The sequence below is a fragment of the Dipodomys merriami genome, unplaced genomic scaffold (genome assembly GCF_024711535.1).
Source record: "Dipodomys merriami isolate MVZ:Mamm:240054 unplaced genomic scaffold, mDipMer1.0.p SCAF_38, whole genome shotgun sequence".
In the NCBI taxonomy this organism is placed as follows: domain Eukaryota; kingdom Metazoa; phylum Chordata; class Mammalia; order Rodentia; family Heteromyidae; genus Dipodomys; species Dipodomys merriami.
The window spans coordinates 8,177,122-8,197,636 of record NW_027205381.1 but is presented as its reverse complement, the minus strand read 5'-3'; the positions used below and the strand labels follow the sequence as shown (position 1 = coordinate 8,197,636).

General features: G+C 46.9%; 1 protein-coding gene across 1 annotated transcript in view; it reads left to right on the top strand.

Annotated features, from left to right (window-relative positions):
* The window catches only part of Myo7b (myosin VIIB), a 101,533-nt gene that overhangs the window by 52,267 nt on the left and 28,751 nt on the right, over positions 1-20,515 (top strand). Inside the window, exons 9-20 of the mRNA XM_069989496.1 lie at positions 885-1,038; positions 3,239-3,315; positions 4,454-4,573; positions 4,773-4,915; positions 6,877-7,087; positions 7,475-7,610; positions 11,701-11,864; positions 12,108-12,245; positions 14,185-14,337; positions 14,949-15,047; positions 15,908-16,002; positions 20,152-20,236. Of these exons, the coding sequence (XP_069845597.1) occupies positions 885-1,038; positions 3,239-3,315; positions 4,454-4,573; positions 4,773-4,915; positions 6,877-7,087; positions 7,475-7,610; positions 11,701-11,864; positions 12,108-12,245; positions 14,185-14,337; positions 14,949-15,047; positions 15,908-16,002; positions 20,152-20,236 (1,575 nt within the window). The remainder of the gene's footprint in view (positions 1-884; positions 1,039-3,238; positions 3,316-4,453; positions 4,574-4,772; positions 4,916-6,876; positions 7,088-7,474; positions 7,611-11,700; positions 11,865-12,107; positions 12,246-14,184; positions 14,338-14,948; positions 15,048-15,907; positions 16,003-20,151; positions 20,237-20,515) is intronic.

The following is a 20,515-nucleotide window of genomic DNA, read 5'->3' as shown; positions in this document are numbered from 1 at the left end:
CCCTCTGATGACAATTAATTAGTAGAAATTCAAGCTCCTTACATGACTTCCCCTCAAAGCCTGTCTCTGAGGCCTGCCTTGAAGCCATTCTCTGGTCTATGCTTCTCTGAGGATCTCATGAAGGGACCCTCTCAGAAACCTCCTCCAGAGAGTCTTTCTCCACCTCTCAGGGAGTTGTCCCAGGCCTCTTCAGTCTCAGCACCAGTAATAGCTGTGACAGGGTCATTTGCTTCCCTTCTGTCCCTCCTGGATGCAAAGCAGCTGGGCAGGATTGTGGCTCACCATTTGTAAATTCCAAGCAATTACCCAGGACTTGGCAAGTATTTATTTGGAAGTATTTATTAAAGGAATGAGAGCCCACAGTGTTTCCAGAACATAGAAGAAAAGTACCTCCACTGGTGACAAGGCCCTGGTATGCCATAACCATGGGACTGGGGCTCTGTCTCTGGGAATATGTCTTTTTGTTGTTGCTCTAATCCTAGGGCTTGAACTCAGTGCAAGGGTGCTGACCCTGAGCTTTTTTTTTTCTTTTCTCAACGCTGGTGCTCTCCCACCTGAGCCACAGCTCCACTTCTGGCTTTTAGGTAGTTCATTGGAGTCTCTACAGACTTTCCCACCTGGGCTGTCTTCAAACTATGATCCTTAGATCTCAGCCTCCAGAGTAGCTAGGATTAAAACCCTGGACCTTGGATACCCAGCTATTCTAATCTGTTTTCTCAACTTGTGCCTAGATGTGGCTCTTCAGGGTCCACTAACAGCAAACATGGTTATAATTTATAGGGGGCCCTCTGCTGAGTCCTAGTGGCATCTTGACCCTGAAGGCCCCTGGATGGGGGAAGTGGGTCTTTGGGTGGCCCCATTGGCTGAGATGTCTTGTCTTGTAGGGGAACTGCACGTCCCATGAAGGGCTCAATGATGCCAAAGACTATGCCCATGTTCGCTCAGCCATGAAGATCCTGCTATTCTCTGACTCTGAGAACTGGGACATCAGCAAGCTACTGGCTGCCATCCTCCACCTAGGGAATGTGGAGTTTATGGGTAAACTCTGCACTGCTGCAGAATAACAGTGGGGGTGGAAGCAGCAAGAGGACATCTTGGGTGGGGGCCCACCATCCATGTGGTCCATCCTTATCCCAGAATACATCTGAAAAATGTGGCTTCAGGATGCAGCAAGCTTGAAATTTTGGACAGGAGCCTGGAAAGCTTAAAACGTGACTGTAGAGCTGGGCACTGGTGGCTCACACCTGTAATCCTAGCTACTCAGGAGTCTGAGATCTGAGGATCACAGTTCAAAGCCAGCCTGGGCAGGAAAGTCCATGAGACTCTTATCTCCAATAAACCACTCAGGAAAACAGAAGTGGTGCTGTGACTCAAGTGGTAGAGTGCTAGCCTTGAGCTAAAGAGCTCAAGGAGTTCAAGCATCACAACCAACAAGAAAGAAAGAGAAAGAAAGGAAGAAAGAAAGGAAGAAAGAAAGAAAGAAAGAAAGAAAGAAAGAAAGAAAGAAAGAAAGAAAGAAAGAAAGGAAGGAAGAAAGGAAGGAAGGAAGGAGGGAGAGAGGGAGGGAGAGAGGGAGGGAGGGAGGGAGGGAGGGAGGGAGGGAGGGAGGGAAGAAAGGAAGATTGCATATTTTTAAAGGCACCATGTAGAAAGTTTAACCTTAAAAATGTGGCTGCATTTAGCAGCCAAGGGAATGTTAGAGCTAAAAGAAAAGTTTGAATAGGCCTTGAGATTCCAGGAGACACAGAAAGTGGACACCTGAAGAAAAGGAATGAAAAAAAAAAAACACAGCACATCTTTTACAGGAGCTCTAAAAGAGAGAAAGACAGCAATAGGGAAGACAACTTGCATTCAGGAAACGGCTTTGGAGCAGTCAGTGAGACAGACACACATTATTTTATACTATATCAGAATATCTACTCCAGATGAGTAGCAGCTGGGGGTTGACTTGCTATCTATCAGTTGCACTGGGCACTGCATCCAGGGAAGCAAAAGCTAAATGCAGTGTGGGACTCTAACAGAGGTGACAAAAACATGATGAAAAGCATGGAAGTAGTTTCCATTAAAATAAGGAGCATGGTTACCTCTAGAAAAGCATCCGCTTATCCAAAAGGACAGATGCCTGGCTCCGATGTTAGCTGAGTCTGTTAGGGTGTAGTCACTGTCACAAGGTGATGACTTTAGTCATTACAACACTCTGTGGTTTTGTTTGTGTGTGCTAGTACAGGGTCAGGGCGTTCTCCTTTAGCCCTTTCAGCTCAAGGCTGACGTTATACCAATTTGATCCACACCTCCACTTCTGGCTCATTGGTGGTTCATTGGAGGTAAAAGTCTCACAGACTTTCCTGCTGACTTCAAACTATGATCCTCAGATCCCAGCCACCTCAGTAGCTAGGATTGCAGGCATGAGCCACTGTTGCCTGGCAGCCCTTTCTGACTGGTAAACTTTTTATCTGCAGGATTCATTTCACATTTTATTTTTTTGTCGGTTGTGGGGCTTGAACTCTGGGCCTGGGCACTGTCCTTGAGCTCTTCAGCTCAAAGCAAGCACTCTACCACTTGAGCCATAGCACTACTTCCAGTTTACTGATGGTTAATTGGAGATAAGAGTCTCATGGACTTTCCTGCCTGGTCTGGCTTTGAACTGTGATCCTCAGATCTCAGCCTCCCGAGTAGCTAGGATTATAGGCGTGAGCCACCGACACCCAGCCTCACAATTTTTTTTAAGTTTACAAAAGAAAACTAAACCTCATCTTCAGCTTGACAATCAATTCTAAGGTAGACATTGACTCAAAACCACCAGGTCCTTCCTTCTAGAAAGAACTAGAAGTAGAGAAGAGGCCTGAAGATCATTACTTATAGTTAGTGTTCCTGATACTTATTTTCTTTGAATAAATAAATGCTTCTAGGAGCTGGTGGCTTCACCTCTCCTATACCTGTCCCCTGTCCATCCCACCAGCACCAGTGCTTGCTGGGCACTCCAACCCAGTCTTTTCTCTCCAATCAGTCAGCAGTTCTTCAAACTTCCCCTTGGCTTGGGGCCCTGACCTCACCCAGCATAGGTGACCGAGTCTGTTCAATTCACTTGCAGCAAGGGTGCGAATGACTCTGGTCACTGAGGACATTCATCCTGCAAGAGAGGGCCCCCAGAGACACAGTGGCTCACCTCCAGGACAGTGGTTTCTAGGGTAATGATGTGGGGATTTTTCCCACTCAGGGTAGCTGCTTCTCTCTCTAGCTGCAGTGTTTGAGAACTTGGATTCCTCTGATGTGATGGAGTCAACCGCCTTCCCCATTGCGATGAAGTTACTGGAGGTATGGGCCATCATGTTTACTACCTGCTGCTTTTGTGAGACTTGGGGGTGCAAACTGGTGCACCCCTGCCACGCCTCTGATTCTTACAGTCCTCCCATGGTCCCCTCACTGGCCCTCTTCTCTCTTCCAGAGTCTAAGTCCAGCCTTTGTACCCTTCTGCCCACAGTGGAACCCTGAGGATAGTAAAATGACCAGTTCAGTGTTATAGTTTTAGTTTTTGTTTACTCTTGGCAGTACTGGAGTTGGTCTCAGGGTCTTGCATTTGCCAGGCATGGCACTCTGGCCACAGAGCCAAGCCTCCAATCACTTTTTTTGCCCTGGTTGTTTTTGAGATTGGGCCTTACTGCCTATCTGGCTGTGTACCTGAACAATGATTCTCCTATTTTTTTCATTTATTTTTTTATTTTTCGCTGAGATGACAGTCAAGCATCACTATGCCAAGCAATTGGTCAATAAATGAGTCTCTCAAAGTTTTCTGATCTGGCCGGCCTCAAACAATGATCCTTCTTATCTCAGCTTCCTATATGACTAGGATTACAAGAATGAACCAGCAGCACCCAGCTGTTTCTTTAATAAAGTCTTGTGTTTGGGGACAACCTCTGAGCCTCCTACCTATACCTCTTATAGCCAGGATGACAGGTATAAGCCACCCTACCAGCTTCTTAGTTCAAATAAATTCTCACTAAGTTTTGTGCAAGTACCTGGAAATATTGAGTTTTTCTAGCTAAATCTTTCCCACAAAGTGTGGGGAGGGCAGCCCTTCCACAGTCCCCTTGTTCCTCTAGGCCTTCAGCCTCTGGGAAGGTGTTCTGGTTGGGGCACAGTTGAGACCCGGTCTCAGAACCCTTCCTGTATCAGCCCTTATTCCAGATGCTAGGAGAGCAACATGTTGGGGCCCGCCCTCAGATGCACCCCCTGCACACTCTGTACCCAGCACTCCTAGGACCCTGGCCTGTGGCCCTGATTGTCCTAGCCTTGGTACAGGCAACCTCCCACCCTTGTGCCCTTATATACTGGACATGGGGTGTTTTATCACAAGAGGGAGTAAACCATGGCAGGAGCACCTGCTCCTGCCCTGGTGCAAGCGGTGGGCCAGGCCCTGCTCCACAGACAGAATGCCACCTGCCTGTCTTCCCAGGTGCAGCACCAGGTGCTCCGAGACTGTCTAATCAAACATACCATCCTCATCCGCGGAGAGTATGTCACTAGACCCCTGAACATTGCCCAGGCCGCAGATCGGAGGGATGCCTTTGTCAAGGTACAGGACTGAAGGGGCGGGAAAGAGCGGGAAAAATCTGTTGGTAGACCTCCATTCTGCTGATCACCCACCTACTGGTGGTGGATCCCTCATCCTATCTGGTCTGGGTTTCTTGTCTTTAAAGTGTGGGTAGCATCCCTCATAGAGCCTCTCCAGTTGAACTTGGGAAAGGGTTAGCTTTCACCCACTGTCTCCCCAGGGCATCTATGGGCACCTCTTCCTGTGGATCATCAAGAAGATTAATGCTTCCATCTTTCCACCACCCTCCCCGGACCCCAACAGTGTGCGGAGGTCCATTGGCCTCCTGGACATATTTGGCTTTGAGAATTTCCAGAACAATAGGTATGAAGACCTTAGTCCTAACTTCAGAAATGGAAAATGAAACTGGGTGCTGGTGGCTCATGCCTGCCATCCTAGCTACTCAGGAGGCTGAGATCTGAGGATCACGGTTCAAAGCCAGCCTGGGCAGGAAAGTCTGTGAGACTCTTATCTCCAGTGAATCACCAGAAAACCAGAAGTGGTGCTGTGGCTCAAGTGGTAGAGTGCCTACCTTGAGCTGAAGAGCTCAAGGACAGCACCCAGGCCCAGAGTTCAAGCTCCATGACTAACAACAACAAAAGAAATGGAAAACAAATAGCAGCTCTAACTGAGCAAGTCAGAGTAGACCATCCCTACTTCTGATCCCACTCCACCCCTTACTATTGTTGGGAATAGAGACCTCTCCCTTTTACCTGTGGAGCCAAAATCTACCCCAGAGAGCTGGGCTGAGACCCCAGGGTGACACTGCTCTGGAGCCCTAAGCTCTCTTCATGAACCAGGACTTGTCTGTCATACAAGGTTAAGGTGACAGTGGAAATCAATCACATGATTTCATCTAGGGGCATTTGTGACTTTAGAAGGAAGCACATGGAGACAGAACATGTCTGGTCCTATGTCTCAGCAGAACCACAAGTTAAAGGGTTGTGACCAGCAAACAAATCAGTACACTACAATGGGGGGGGCAGTATTAGAAGAGCCTTTTAGGTCCAGGATTGTCAAATATAAGCCATCCAAGGGCTAGCATGCTGGGGGTGGGGACAGAGGTTTACTCACTGTAGTCAGGTAGGAGGATGCAGGACTGGCAGGCCTAAGACTAATGCACAGGAACTCTAAAGCACAGTATACCATTGCCTTCTTGCCCCAAGAGAGACAGAGAAGTAGACCAGTATACCTGTGGACACTTTGGAAGTGGATGAGTTATTAGTTCTAGAGATCTACATGCATATGGGTACTCCTTCCTAAAAGAAGATGCTTAGCTGGTTTTGTGATGGAGCTGCAGTGTGGGAGCCTAGGAAGGAGGTTCTGGAAGACCCTGGGTTGCATTGGTCATACCCTCTGTAAAATGTGCTAAGCATGAGAGCCATGGTGGGCTCTTATACTTCACATCAAGCAGTCTCAAGAATAATAAGGTATAACCTAAGTGGGTGACGCAGCCTGAGGAAGCGATGTCTGAGAGAGCCCCAAAGAGGAGCAGGATGAGTCATGAGAAAAGACAAGAGGGATACCAAGTTTGTGCAGGCTCTGTGCTAGGAAAGAACCAGGAGCCGGCATGGTGCTGCAAGAAAAACAAAGTGACCACAGGATGGCACCAGTGAGTCCAGAGAGATTGCCAGCGCTTCTACTGTGGTGGCCTTCTAGATCTGAACACAAGTCAGCTGGGAGGATCTGAAGCAGCAGAAGGGCATGATCTGACTTAAGAGGGTCAAATAAATGACTCTGTAGTCTCTGATTTGAATCAGATATGGCTGGGAAGGATGCCTGGGAAGAGCAGCAGGTGGGAGGATGGTGGAGATGGTGAGAGTCTGGTAGGTGTGGAGGTGCCCAACTGGGTCTCGGGAAGCTCACTCAAGGGCAAGGCACTTGCCCATGGGGCTAGGGCTTCTTGTGTCCATTTGGCCCCTTAGGGATAGTCTGCCTCAGGACAGGCAGTCCTGGCAAAGGAACCTGTAGGCCTGTACAGAATCCTAAGAAGCTCTGAACTGGGACTCGATGCTACACTGGGCCACCTTGTTTCTGTCAGTTTGTGTGCCGTGAGGTGGGAAAAGTGAAGGTAACAAGAGCAGGGCAGGGGTGTGTGCAGGGAAGTATGCATCTATAGGTACTCCAGTGCTCTGTGTACATGGGAGGTGGATCTGGGACAGGGTGGGGAGGGGAATCTGCATATTTGATTGGTTGCAGAAATGCCAGTGATCGCAGGCTTCTACTAGCTGCAGGAGGGCCAGGCTGACCCTGCTCCACCCCGGGCGGTGGCATTTCCTCCACAGCTTTGAGCAGCTCTGCATCAACTTCGCCAACGAGCACCTGCAGCAGTTTTTTGTTCAGCATGTGTTCACCATGGAGCAGGAGGAGTACCGCTCTGAGAACATCACCTGGGACTACATCCACTACACTGACAACCGGCCCACTCTGGAGCTGCTGGCACTCAAACCCATGAGCGTCATCTCTCTGCTAGATGAAGAGAGCCGCTTCCCACAGGTATGTGTCAGGGCCTCTGGGTGGAATCCTGCTTAGGGCTCTCTTGTTTGGTCCGATTTTTCCTGGGATTGTCAAAATCTCTGCCAGGAATAAGTAGATGAGTTCAAGACTGATCAGATCCTCCTCCTCTTCTTCAAGGCCTGCTTCAGTGTTTCCTGCAGGAAGGCTTTTTTGCCTGTCCAAAGGGTGGAACAGGAGAGCTAGTGATGAGGGTAGCTGGCCCAGCTTCTCCCAGTTGGCCCTCACTTGCACACGTCTCCAATCCATCATCAGTGTAGTCATCAGTTTGCCTTGTCCCCAAAGAGGACCCCCCCTGAGTCCTATGGGAATGAGGCCTCATGCCTGGAATTTGGGACCTCAGCTCATTGAACATCTGGGTTCTTCCAGGGAACAGATACAACCATGTTGCAGAAACTGACCAGTGTCCATGCCAACAACAAAATCTTCCTAAAACCCAAGAACATCCACGATGCCAGATTTGGCATTGCCCACTTTGCTGGTGAGGTGTATTACCAGGCAGAAGGTGAGCTCAGTTCCATTCCTACCCCATCCAGCCCCGGACCTGCTTTCAGGGAGACCAGGAAAGGGAGGCTGAGAGAACAGGTTGCTTCAAGATGTGGTGATGGGATGTGAGATGCATGGTGTGGCTTTTACTGGAGGAAGGAAAGGAATGGGCTAGGCAGGTATAGCTTTCCTTTTTAGCAGCAGCTCTATTGAGGTATAATTCACATATCCTATTATCTGCCCATTTCAAGTGGATAGATCAGTAGGATTTTTTGTTTTGTTTCTGTTTTATTTTTGAGACAGCACAGGCTGACCTTGATTTCTCAATCCTCTTGCCTCAACCTTCTGAGTACTAAATTACTAAATGTGTGCCACCACATCTGGTTCCTCAGTGGGTTTTTAATCAAATTCATGGAGTTATACAATGACTGTCATACTTTTAGAACATTTTTATTACCCCAGAAAGAAACTTCCCCACTATCTGTCACTCCCCATTTTCCTCAACCCTAGGTTAAAAGCTAATTTCCATTTCTATGGTTTGGCCTGTACATGTCATATAAACAGAAGCATGCATGTGTGGCCTTGTTTTACCTGTCCTGATATTTTCAAGCTTCATCTGTGTTGCAGCTCATATTGATATTTTATTGCAGAATAATATTCTACTGTGTGAATATATCACATTTTGTTTATCTCTTCACTGACGGATGTTGAGTTGTTTCTACATTGTTATTCTATGTAATACAGCTTGTAGACATCCATGCACTCATGTATACTTTCTGTGGGGATGTATGTTTATAATTCTTCTGAATATAGATACTTAGAAGTGGAATTCTTGAGTTATACATTAACACTATATTTATTTTATTTCTATCTATCTATGTTTCTTTTTTTTTAACTGTCTAGCAAGCCTCCTGCTTGTTAGACAGGCAACTGAGTCATGCAACTCACTCTCTAGTTATTTTCCAGGTAGAGTCTTGAGTTTTCCCCTGGAGCTGGCCTTAAACCATGATCCTCCTTACTACAACATCCTATGTAGCTGGGATAAGTGTGAATAATCATGCCTGATTTATTGATTGGGATGGGGACTTAACAACTTTTTGCCTGAGTTGGCCTACCACTGTGATCTTCCGAATCTCCACCTCTTAAGTAGCTGGGATTGCAAGTGTGAACCACTGAGCCTGGCAATGTTTAATTTTTTGAAGACTCACTAAACTCTTTTCTGAAGTGGCTATATCTGCAGTCCTACCAGCAGTATATGTAACTTTTCTACATGCTCATCAACACATGTTATCATCTGTCTTTTTTATTTTTTGGTTTTAAGTATCCTAGTAGATTGGAAGAAATAAATCAATGCGATTTTTTAAATTTGCATTTCTCTGGTTGCTAATGGCTAATGGAGTATCTTTCTGAGTACCTATTGGCTATTGCTGTACTTTCTTGAGAAGAATGGCAGTTCAAATCCGTTTTCTTTTTCTTTTTCTTTTTTTTGCTTTTGAGTGGCAACCGTACTTTATATATTCTGGACAAAAGTGCTTTATCAGAATTGTGACTTGTAAATCTTTTCTTGTCCTGAGGACTATCTTTTCACTTTCTTGAGGGAGTCCTCTGAAGCACAAAAGTTTTCCATTCTAAACAAGTTGAACTTCTCAAGCCTGGGACCAAGTGGCTCACACCTATAATCCTAGCTATTCAGGAGGCTAAGATCAGATGATCATGGCTCAAAGCCAGCATAGGAAAGAAAAGTCTGTGAAACTACTATTTCTAATTAACCAGCAAAATGATGAGCTGGCAGCATGGCTAAAGTGGTAGAGTGCCAGCTGTGAGCAAGAACACAAGCTTGTAGCTCAAGCTCTGGCACTAGTGTATGTATGTGCAATGTGTGCACACACATGCACCCAGGCACACACACACAGAGTTCAATTTCTCTACTTGCTCTTTTAATTTTAATTTCAGTGTCCAATTGAATGTCATGTGGAATACATGTTCTTCCAAGAGGGTTCAGGCTCAGCTTTTCCTTTTGTCTCTGATGCACCTTGAGTTGCCTGTGGCATATGTTGAGGTAGGATCAATAATGGCTTTGAGTAGAGAAACAAAGGAGTGAGGTGGTCAACCTACTGGTGTGCTTAAAAGAGAAGCGTGACTGACCAGTGGTGAGGAGAGTTGGGCCGCTGCGCTGACATTACTGCCAGCAGTGCCACTCTGTGGGTGAGTGGAGAAAGGAGGAGTTGGGGCTGGGAAGGTGGCTCAGTGGTAGAGCGCTTGCCTTGCATGCATGAGGCCCTGGGTTCGATTCCTCAGCACCACATAAGCAAAAAGAAAAAAAGCCGGAAGTGGCGCTGTGGCTCAAGTGGTAGAGCCCTCGCCTTGAGCTGAAGAGCTGAGAGACAGCGCCAGAGTTCAGGCCCCACAACCGGACCCCCCCCCCAAAAAAAAAAAGAAAGAGAAAGGAGGAGGCGATCTGATCAGTTCAACTAGAGACAAATGCAGGGGAGACCTTGTGCAATGTTTGTTTGATGATATAAGTGGCAGGAAGGGATGGTGGTTCATGTAGGTGAGGTGAGGTTCCAGGAGGCAACATTCCATGGAGAAAAGGAGGTAGCTCCATCAAGGTTCCTGCCAGATCCAGATGCTAGACATTTAAGAAAGAAAGCTCCTAGAACCCCAAACAGACTCTGAGTCCACCCACACTCCATGGATGAATCAAAGCTGGATTTTGTTTTGTTTTGCTTTTGGGTCCTGAGGCTTTAGCTCAAGGCTAACATTCTACCACTCGCTCAACAGCTCCAGCCTGAGCCACTGTGCACATGGCCTAAAAGGGGCTCGATGGTGCCTCTTCTTGGGGTGGTCTGGTGCTGCCTTTGTTCCTCTCAGGGCATGCCCCTCCCTGGTTCCCAACTTTGGGAGGACTCCCTGCTCCCACTGAGCACTTGGCACTGTCCCGTCCCTGGGTGCTTCCCCCTGCAGGCAGAAGTGCAAATAGAACCTTTCCTCTCTATATACAAGGCTGTGCAGATGTGCACAAAGAATGCCATTCAGAGGTAGGTCACTTAGGCAGGACAGAGTGAAAGGGCACAGTTCAAGGTCATATCTTTAGGGATCTCCTCTAGCCTGGCTGTCATAAGCAACACAGCTTCAGCACCTTCTCAGTGTGGTTCTGTATCTACTTCAATGTTGGCCATTCTTGGCTGGAGAATAGAACCCCACCCCTGGATCTGTACTTGTCTTAGTCAGCTAAGGCAGCCATGACAAAAGCCACAGAAATAAATGTCTCACAGATGTGGATGCTGGAAGCCTGAGATCAAGGTCAGAGGGCTGGGTTCTTCTGAGCCCTCTCTCCTTGTATAGCTGTCTTCTGCCTATGTTCTTGCATGGTCCTTCTGCTCACATCTATGTCTTCATGTGACCTCTTCTGACAAGGACCCAAGTCACCCTGGTCAGGGTGCCCTCATAACCTCATAAGATTACCTTATGATTACCTTATCTCTCTTTTGTTGTGTTTGTGTGTGCTGGTACTGGGATTTGAACTCAAAGCCTGGGCCCTGTCCCTTAGCTTTTCTTCTCTACCACTTAAACTGTGTTTACACTTCTGGCTTTTTGGTGATTACTTGGAGATAAGAGTTTCACAAACTTTCCTGTCCAGGCTGACTCCAAATTGAGATCCTCAGATCTCAGCTTTCTGATTAGCTAGGATTACATGTCTGAGCCACTGGCACCTAGCTCTTACCTCTTTAAGGTCATTCTTCTATATTTCTAATGTACTAAGGGTTAACTTCTTAACTTTGAATTTTTTGAGGGGGATACTATTCTGATGACCACACTGTTCTCTCCACTCCCCTTTCTGGAAGCTCAGTGTTCAGATTAGAGAATCCCCCAGCTCTAGCAGCATTCTGCAAGTCCCCAAAGGCAGAGGAATTGTGTCCACTTAGAGACAGGGTGAAGGTGGTTTGGAGAGCTAAGAGACTGAGAGTGTAGAAGTCGTAGGTAGAGACAACGAACCCGCTGCCTGGTGGAGGGGCTGACAGCATGGTTTCGGCAGGCCGTCGTGGGGTCCCTATGGAGTGAAGGCATGGCTCAGCTGATCTGATGGGTGGTCCATGGTGTCCCCACAGGCTTCCTGGAGAAGAACCGAGATGTACTGAGCACAGATATCCTCGCCCTCATTCACTCCTCGAAAAACAAGTTCCTGAGGAAAATATTCGATCTGGAGTCAGCAGAGACCAAGCTGGGCCATGGCACAGTCCGCCAGGCAAAGGCAGGGAGCCAGTTGTTCAAGGTGTGCTCCCAGGGCCCTCAGAACCCCCCGTGCCTCCTAAAGGGAGGGCTCAAGACCTGGCTGATGTGCCCAAGGAACATTATTTATGCACCAATGAGTCCCCACACTGAAGGCGTCTGCACACAGCAGGCCCTGGGATACCTGTGTGGAAGAGTAAATGAACAAATGTGTGAGTGGATGGATGAATGAGCCTTCACTGTGTCCCAGCCCACCCCCACTGCCATCCTGTGCTTCTGCCCATAGCCTACAGACTCCACCAAGCGGCCCTCCACCTTAGCTGGCCAGTTCAAGCAGTCCCTGGAGCAACTGATGAGAATCCTGACCAGCTGCCAGCCCTACTTCATCCGCTGCATCAAACCCAACGAGTACAAGAAGCCACTGGTAATTAAGGGAAGATGAGCCCAGGGAGGGAGGAAGAGGCTAAGTCTGAGTATCTAGGGTCATGGTTGTTTGCTTGAAATAAGGACACTGAGGCAGAATCAGCATAGGTCGTCACAGGCAGTGACCTGAAGGGCTTCCGAGCTCCCTGATAGGAGTTTTCCAAGCCCTTCCACCATGCACTATGTGCACCTGGCCAGGCTCTTGGCTTCTATGCGTCTTGACTTTCTCTTCCATAAAATCAGACTCACTCTTCCCATAGGAATGGAGTAGGGCTTCACAAGCTAATGTCATCCTCGGTGGCTAAGACCAGGAGGGGCTTACTTCACATGTGTGTGGTGAGGGGTTAGGGGACTTGGGATGGTCAATTTGTAGAATCAGAAGCTACAAGCACAGGGACAAGCACAGGGACTGCTCAGAACAAGAAGATAAAGGACACAAGATAACTTCACAAAATCCCATAAGGGAATAAAAATATATATTATATTAAATGAGGTGCCATTTGAAAAGGATGTAGTTATAGAGATGTAGTTATAAAGATGTAGCTGGGGCTGTCTCATGAAGCTTCCTTTCAGGTATAGCAGATGTTAGACAACGTCTTTTGTTCCTTAACCAGTGGGAAAGATCACAGTACTCACAGAGAGTCCTGCACGTGTCACTACTGCTCACCTTGGGAACTGCAAGGCAGGCAGGCAAGCCCAAACTGAGGTTCAGACTCTATGGCAGTGTCTCTAGTGAGGACCTCAGCAGGGGCAGATGCTTGGTGTGAAGTATGGAGGGGAAGGCCACACCAAGGAGCCCAGCAGGTTTGGGCTCTGAAGCCTGCCCAGGCACTGAAGAATAGATGGGAGAGGGCGCTGAACTCAGGGCCTAAGTGCTGTCTCTGAGCTTCTTTGGCTCTAGGCTAGCACTCTATCACTAGAGCCACAGTGACACTTCTGGCTTTTTCTGAGTAGTTTATTGGAGATAAGAGTCTATCTTCGAACCACGATCCTCAGATTTCAGTCTCTGAGTAGCTAGGATTATAGGCGTGAGCCACCAGGGCCTGGCTAATACCTCATTTTTTTAATCAGAACCAGTTAGTCAACCCCACCACAGAAGCTGCTGTAGAGATTAAATGAGAAACGCACAGGCCTACAGAAAACATTTGATAAATAGCTATTGACTACCTACTCAACACTAATGGGGGGGGGGGAGGGGCAAAAGTACCTGTTAGTGCGTTTGCCCTGTAACAGGGTGTCTACCCTGGTGCCAGGCCAAGGCATTCCAGAACACAAGCTTGACAGTCTTGGGGCCAGTAGGGAAGCCTGAAGCTCTAGGGAAAACTATCATGCCAAATTCCTTTCTGCTAGCCACACCACCTCATAGCAGAGGACAGCTCAGTTCCCCACAGCCAGTGGCTACCACCAGCTCTCCTGTGCCCATCTGGGGAGGGGACACTTGAAGGCATCTTCAGAAGCATATACAAATGGCATTTTTGTTTAGTGCATTGCATGCCTTGAAAATTATGGTACTATGGTGGGATTGTTTCGGTCTTGTTTTGGTTTTGGTGCCAGTATTGGGGCTTGAACTCAGGGCCTTGCATTTTTGCTTGATTTTCTACCACTTGAGCCACAGCTTCCCTTCCAGCTTTTTGGTGGTTAATTGGGAAGAAGAGCCTCACCAATTTTCCTGCCTGGAATAGCTTCAAACTGCGACCCTAAGATCTCTGCCTCCTGGGTAGCTAGGCGTATGATCTTCTAACAGGAAACACATCACAGACTTTCAGCCGCTTCCACTGCATTCTTTGAAATATCGTTTTCATTCAATGAAGCATTTGTTTACTTCTTGTCTCTGTGGGGGCCCCTGTGCCCCTGGGGGGTGTGCCCTCCGAGCAGTCACCATGGTGGAGTGGTGGGGCCAAGTGGGCCTTCCTCCTCCGTTCCTGTGCCTCCCTCCACAGCTCTTCGACCGGGAGCTGTGCATTCAGCAGCTGCGCTACTCGGGCATGATGGAGACGGTGCACATCCGCAAGTCAGGCTTCCCCATCCGCTACACGTTTGAGGAATTCACCTACCGCTTCCGAGTGCTGCTGCCCAGCACTGAGCGCACACAGGTGCGTGCCCCACCGTCTACTCCCCCTCCAGCATCTCCAGATCCTCAACCCCAGGGGGTCTCCCTGCTGCCCTCTAGATGCCCAGCACCATCCCTGGACCCTTCACGCTCTACAGACCCTGTCTGTCTGCCCTTTGTCCTCTGCTGTCTCTTAATCTCTCAGTGCTTTGAAGTTGGGGGGGGCAAGGGTCACGCAGGTGTCTGTCCACATGTCTGAAAGTTTACTGCAAAAAGGCTAGCTCTCCTAATGGAAAAGGGTCAGGCAGCTGAGGAATGCTAGGGAAACTCTGTGGGTGGGGAGATCCTTCACTTTCTTTCTGAAGCCATCAGCCATCCTGAAGTCTGAGCAACCTTGCGGCCAAGTGTCCCACCATGCACGGAGGCCCCAGGCCCTCAGAATGCCCAGATGACCTGTGCCCGGCTAGAACCCTCACTCTCTACTTGCACTGAAATATTGGTTGTACTTGTGCCCATCAGGACTTCCCCTGATGTGAAGCCTGTGACAGGAAGAGGAAGACACAGCTCCCCTGGGGAGGGATTGTTCCCCCCCCCCATTCCTTGCCCTCCCAGAGTCTCTGTTAGGACAGCCCAGCCCACTGTTCTCCTCTGCAGCTTCAAGACAAGTTCCGTCAGATGACCTTGCGCATCCTGGATGTGTGCCTGCCAACAGACAGAGACTGGAAGATGGGAAAGACCAAAGTTTTCTTAAAGGTGAGACCCCAGGGAATCCGTTGTCATCAGTTTGAAGGCCCCTGAACCTTGAGAGGGGGAATACAGTGAGGAGGGAGGTGGAGGTGCCTACAGGAGGAGGCCTGTGGCTTGCTGGATCTCTATCTTCTCCTCACTTCCACTCCCTCCCCTTTGACACAGCCCATCCACACCCAGTCCAGCCTCAGCTCTCCAGCCTAGAATCTGTCTGTGCATCGCTAAGGCCTATTTGGGGTCCTGAAACCAGGCAGGCAGGAAGAAGCAACATGACTTCCCAGACAATATGCGCAGGCGTGCGCACACCCCCCCACACACATATACACACACTCCTTGTGCCATGAATCCTCTTATAGGTGATGACAAATATATATCTTTTTGGTTGGGGCCTGAACTCTGGGTCTGGGCGCTGTCCCTCAGCTCTTCAGCTCAAGGCTAGCTCTACCACTTGAGCCACAGTGCCACTTCCAGCTTTTTCTGCTTATGTGGTGCTGAGGAATCGAACCCAGGGCCTCATGCATGCAAGGCAAGCGCTCTACCACTGAGCCACCTTCCCAGCCCAAAATATTTTGATATTGAAACAAGCATGGTGTGTTGAGCAGTCAGAGGCAAATATCTCTTACATTTTTGGACATTTTCTGACCTACCCTTGGATTTCTCCAGAGCAGAAGTGAAGGCTATCAGATGTGTGGGTTATATAATTACAGTTCCCTCTTTGAGCCACATCAGAATCAATGGGAGGACCAGTTCTGCACTTGTCCCTTTGGGAGAAGTCTAAGAGACCTCTGGAGACAAAGTCCTGGCTCCAGGCAGGGCTGGGGGCTGTTGGAGGGGCGGCCACATGATGGCCTCACTCCCACCTTCAGGATCACCAGGACACCCTACTGGAGATTCAGCGCGGCCAGGCCCTGGACGGAGCAGCAGTCAGAATCCAGAGAGTCCTGCGGGGCTACAAATACAGGTACCACTCCTCACCCCAAACCCCACAAATCCCTATAACTGCCTGCTACCCTCCAGCAGGTCTGGAGTAGAAACTGTAACACAAGACCCCCTGGCCCAGGGACCCTACAACTTGTGGTAGCCAGAGAATTTTAATATATCATTGGAATGTTTGGTAAGAATAAAATGCACTCTATAAGCAAGAAATATGAGTTCTTTGCCCAGTTACATTTTGGTGTCTACTGTACTCATCTTGAAGACCATCCAGGTATAAGTTATAAGGTGATTTTGTTTTAAAGAGAAAAATGCCCCTAACCTTGTTGTCGTTGTATGTATACAACAGTTGGTATGTTGTTGACACTACCTAGTTGATACTATGTTCCTGTAAGTTGGTGCCACCCTCATAATGTCATTGCCAGCTCAGTTGAGATAAATTAGGTAAGATCTGTGGCAATTTGAAAAGGCTCATGAACTGTATAGCCTGGAAGTATCAGGCTCCCTGCACTGGGCGCCAGTAGTATCCTCTTCTTCTATCCTGTCATCATGACAACCAGAATCCTTCTAGACTTTTTCCAATGTTCCCTGCAAAGTCATTACCTCCAGTCAGGAGCCACTAGTACAGACACTGGAAAATAAATAGACTTTCTTCATTTTAAGGTAATTCTATTGTTTGTTTTGGCTGCCTGTTAGAATACTGGATGATCAGATACATCCAGTTATCCTTAGAAACTTGGTTTCAGGTCCTGCAAGGATAGCAAGTTCTCAGACACTCAAGTCCCTTTGGTAAAATGGCATTTGCAGGTGTGGTGGCACATGCCTGTAATTCAGAACTCAGAAGGTAGGAGGATCTCAAGTTTGAGGACAGCCTGAGCTGCATAGTAAGACCTTATATCAAAATTTTTTATAATGAAATCATATAATATTGGCAGATAATCTGTGAACATACTCTTTCATAATTTGATCTAATGATCTCTAAACTGTTTTTATTTATTTTTGGCTTTGGGGTTTTTCTTGGGGGGCAGGTTGATTTTTAACACAGGGGCTCACTACATAACCCGGCTGGCCTTGAACTCTCTGTCAAACTCACCATCTTCCCGATTAAGTCCCTTGTGTGCTAGGATTACAACTGTACACTATCATGCTTGGTTTTAGAATCTTCATGATAGTACGATGCAAATGTTATATAAATAGGTATTTTACTATGTTGTTTAGAAGAAATGACAAGGAAAAAGTCTGTATAGGTTCAGTCTGTACAGTTTTTTTCTGAAAATTTTCAATCTGTGAGTCATTGGATATAGAACCAGAGTCTGTTTGTATACAGGTATGGATATCAAGGACGGATTGTATGCGTGTGTGTGTGTGTGTGTGTGTGTGTGTGTGTGTGTGTGTGTGTGTGTGTGTGTGTATGTGTGTGTGTGGGGGGGTGGGTGGGTGTGTACATACTCTAGACACATATCAAAGTTCTGAGTCAATTATACTGTTTGGTATCCAGGTATCACTAAGGGTTGAAGCTCTTCAGATAATTTTAACATGGTTGAGACTGTTCTAAACCTAAGAATGTCTTCAGATGAAGATTGAGAAATAGAAAGGACTCTGAGTTGAGTATACAAATCAAAGATTACACGGGCCAAGCTCACCTTGCAGTGTCTTCCCTACCTCTACCTCCACCCCAGACCAATTTTCAAGTTCTCCTGTTTCTTGCATTGAGTTAGTGACCAGAGAAGGGGGTCTGGCTGAAAATAGGTTTCATCTCTTCACAGATTTTGGTAGTATGGGAAAGGTGAAGAAAGATTTTTTTTAATATTTTTATTGTTATTATAAAGGTGATATACAAAAGGGTTACAATTACATTAAGTCAGGTAAAGAGTATATTTCTTTTTGGACAGTGCCACCCCTTCTCTCATTCTCTCCCAGTTTTTCCGTCCCATCCTCATCCCCACACAAGTTGTATAGTTCATTTTCAACGTAGTGTCTAGTGAGTACCACTGACGCATTTGTTCACCCTTTGTCCCTCCATTTCTGTGCCCTTCTTACCTTCCCAAAGACCCCAAAACAAACAAGAAAAAAAGAAAACAAAAATAGCAACAAAGGAAAAAAATCTCTTGTTTCCATATCCTGAAGTTCATTCCAGTAAATACTATTTTATATGATCAGACACACATAGGCATTGCACCTTTGTTCTTATCCTAAGGGTCTTCTTTTGGTCTCACTATGCATGAATGTCTAGAGTCCTGTATAATTTACCATGTCCCAGTGTATTTTAGATCTAGCTTCTGCATACGAGAGAAAACATTGCTGTTTGTCTCTCTGAGCTTGTCTTATCTCACTTAACATGATTTGTTTTAGGTCTATCCATTTTCCTGAAAATGACATAATATTATTCTTTCTAATGGCTCTGTAAAACTCTATGTGTATAGCTACCATATTTTTTGGATCCACTCATCTTTTTTTTTTTTTGTCAGTCATGGGCCTTGAACTCTGGGCCTGAGCGCTGTCCCTCAGCTCTTCAGCTCAAGGCTAACACTCTACCACTTGAGCTACAGCGCCACTTCCAGTTTTCTGGTGGTTTATTGGAGATAAGAGTTTCATGAACTTTTCTGCCCGGGCTGGCTTTGAACCGAGATCCTCAGATCTCAGCCTTCCGAGTAGCTAGGATTACAGGAGTGAGCCACTGGCGCCTGGCACTCCACTCATCTTTTGTAGGGCATCTGTGCTCTTTCCATACCTTGGCTGTTGTGAATAGTGTAGCAGTGAACATGGATGTGCAAAGGTCTTTATGGTGTCCTGGATCCAGATATTCTGGGTAGATGCCCAGGAGTGGTATGGCTGGGTCATAGGGAAGATCTAGGTCTATTTTTTTTGAGGACCCTCCAGACTGCTGTCCAGCGTGGTTATACTAGTTCACATTCCCACCAATAGTGCAGTAGTGTTCCTTTTCCCCACATCCCTGCCGACATTTGTTGTTGTTCAAGTTTACAATGTTGGCCAATCTAACTGGGATGAAATGGGATCTCAGAGTTGTTTTGATTTTCATTTCCTTTATGGCCAGGGATGATGAGCATTTCCTCATGTGTTTCTTTGTCATTCTTGTCTCTCCTTCTGAGAAGTCTCTCCTTAGCTCCTTTGCCCATTTAGTGATTGGTTATTATCTTTGGAAGAAGTTAGTTTCTTGAGTTCCTTGTATATTTTGGACATTAGGCCTTTATCAGATATAATGCTGGCAAAGATCTTCTCTCAGTCTGTTAACTCCTTTCTAATTTAGTAAGTATGTCCTTTTTATTTTACTTTATTTAGTTTTATTGTAAAGGTGATGTACAGAGGGGTTACAGTTACATAGTTCAGGTAATAAATACATTTCTTGTTGAACAATGTCACCTCTTCCCTTGTTTTCTCCCAGTCCTTTCCCCTTCCGACCCCCCTCCCCCACAAGTTGTATGGTTCATTTTCAACATAGTGTCTAGTGAGTATCACTACTGAATTAGTTCACCTTTTGTCCCATCATTTCTATAATTCTGTATGTCCTTTGCTGTGCAAAACCTTTTTATTTTGATGTAATTCCATCTGTCAAGTCTCTCTCCTAGCTGCTGTGGCTCTGGGACTCATTTAAAAAAGTTTCTGCTTATACCTGTGAGTTCTAGTGTTGAAGGAAAATTTTTAAAAAGACTTCAGCTGGGTACAGTGGTTCCTGCCTGTAATCTCCCTTTTTCAGCAAGCAGAGATTGAGAAGATCAGAGTTTAAGACCAGCCTAGATAACAAGTTATTAAAATCCAAACAATAACTGGGTTTGGTGGTATGTGCATGTTAATCCAGGTGTAAATAGCAGGATGACAGTCCAGGTTGAACCAGGCCAACACTCTTCCCCACCCCCAGCCCCACCCCACCCCAGAGAGGACTTATCTCAAAAATAACTTCAGCAAAAAAACCTGCAGGTATGGCTCAAGTACCTACTTAGCAAGCCTAGAGCTCAAACCTTAGTATCACAAACAAACGAACCAACTAGACAGTCTTTATTTGTAAATTTGGGTTGTTGGTAGCAGGTTTTATGTTCCCAATCTATCTGTGCAGTTGTTGATGTCGTATGGCTTCTGAGATGTTTTGTTGTTCCCTTTCCCTTCTAAACTCCCCCAAAGGCTTGTCTGTTACTCACCGTAGCATGTGTTTTCCCCCTAGGAAGGAATTCCTGCGACAGAGACGGGCAGCTGTGACCCTCCAGGCTGAGTGGCGAGGCTATTGCAACAGAAGGAATTTCAAGCTGGTGAGAGAGCTCAGGAGGCTGGGCCTTTGAAGGCAGTGGATAATGCCCCATAGAAGACAAATTGCTTATATTCGTGTCTCTGAAGGTGAGGTCTTGTGTAGGAAGGGCCTCATCCCTAACAGGCATAGAATATAGATTTTCAAAGGCCAGCATTGGTATAAACACACTATTCTTAGCATAGTCTCAGGCCTCGTTGTTTGTGGGCTTCAGAGATTGTCTCCTACAGAATTTTGAGCATCCTCAGAACTAGACTGAGGTGTTTTTCTCTGAAATGACCTT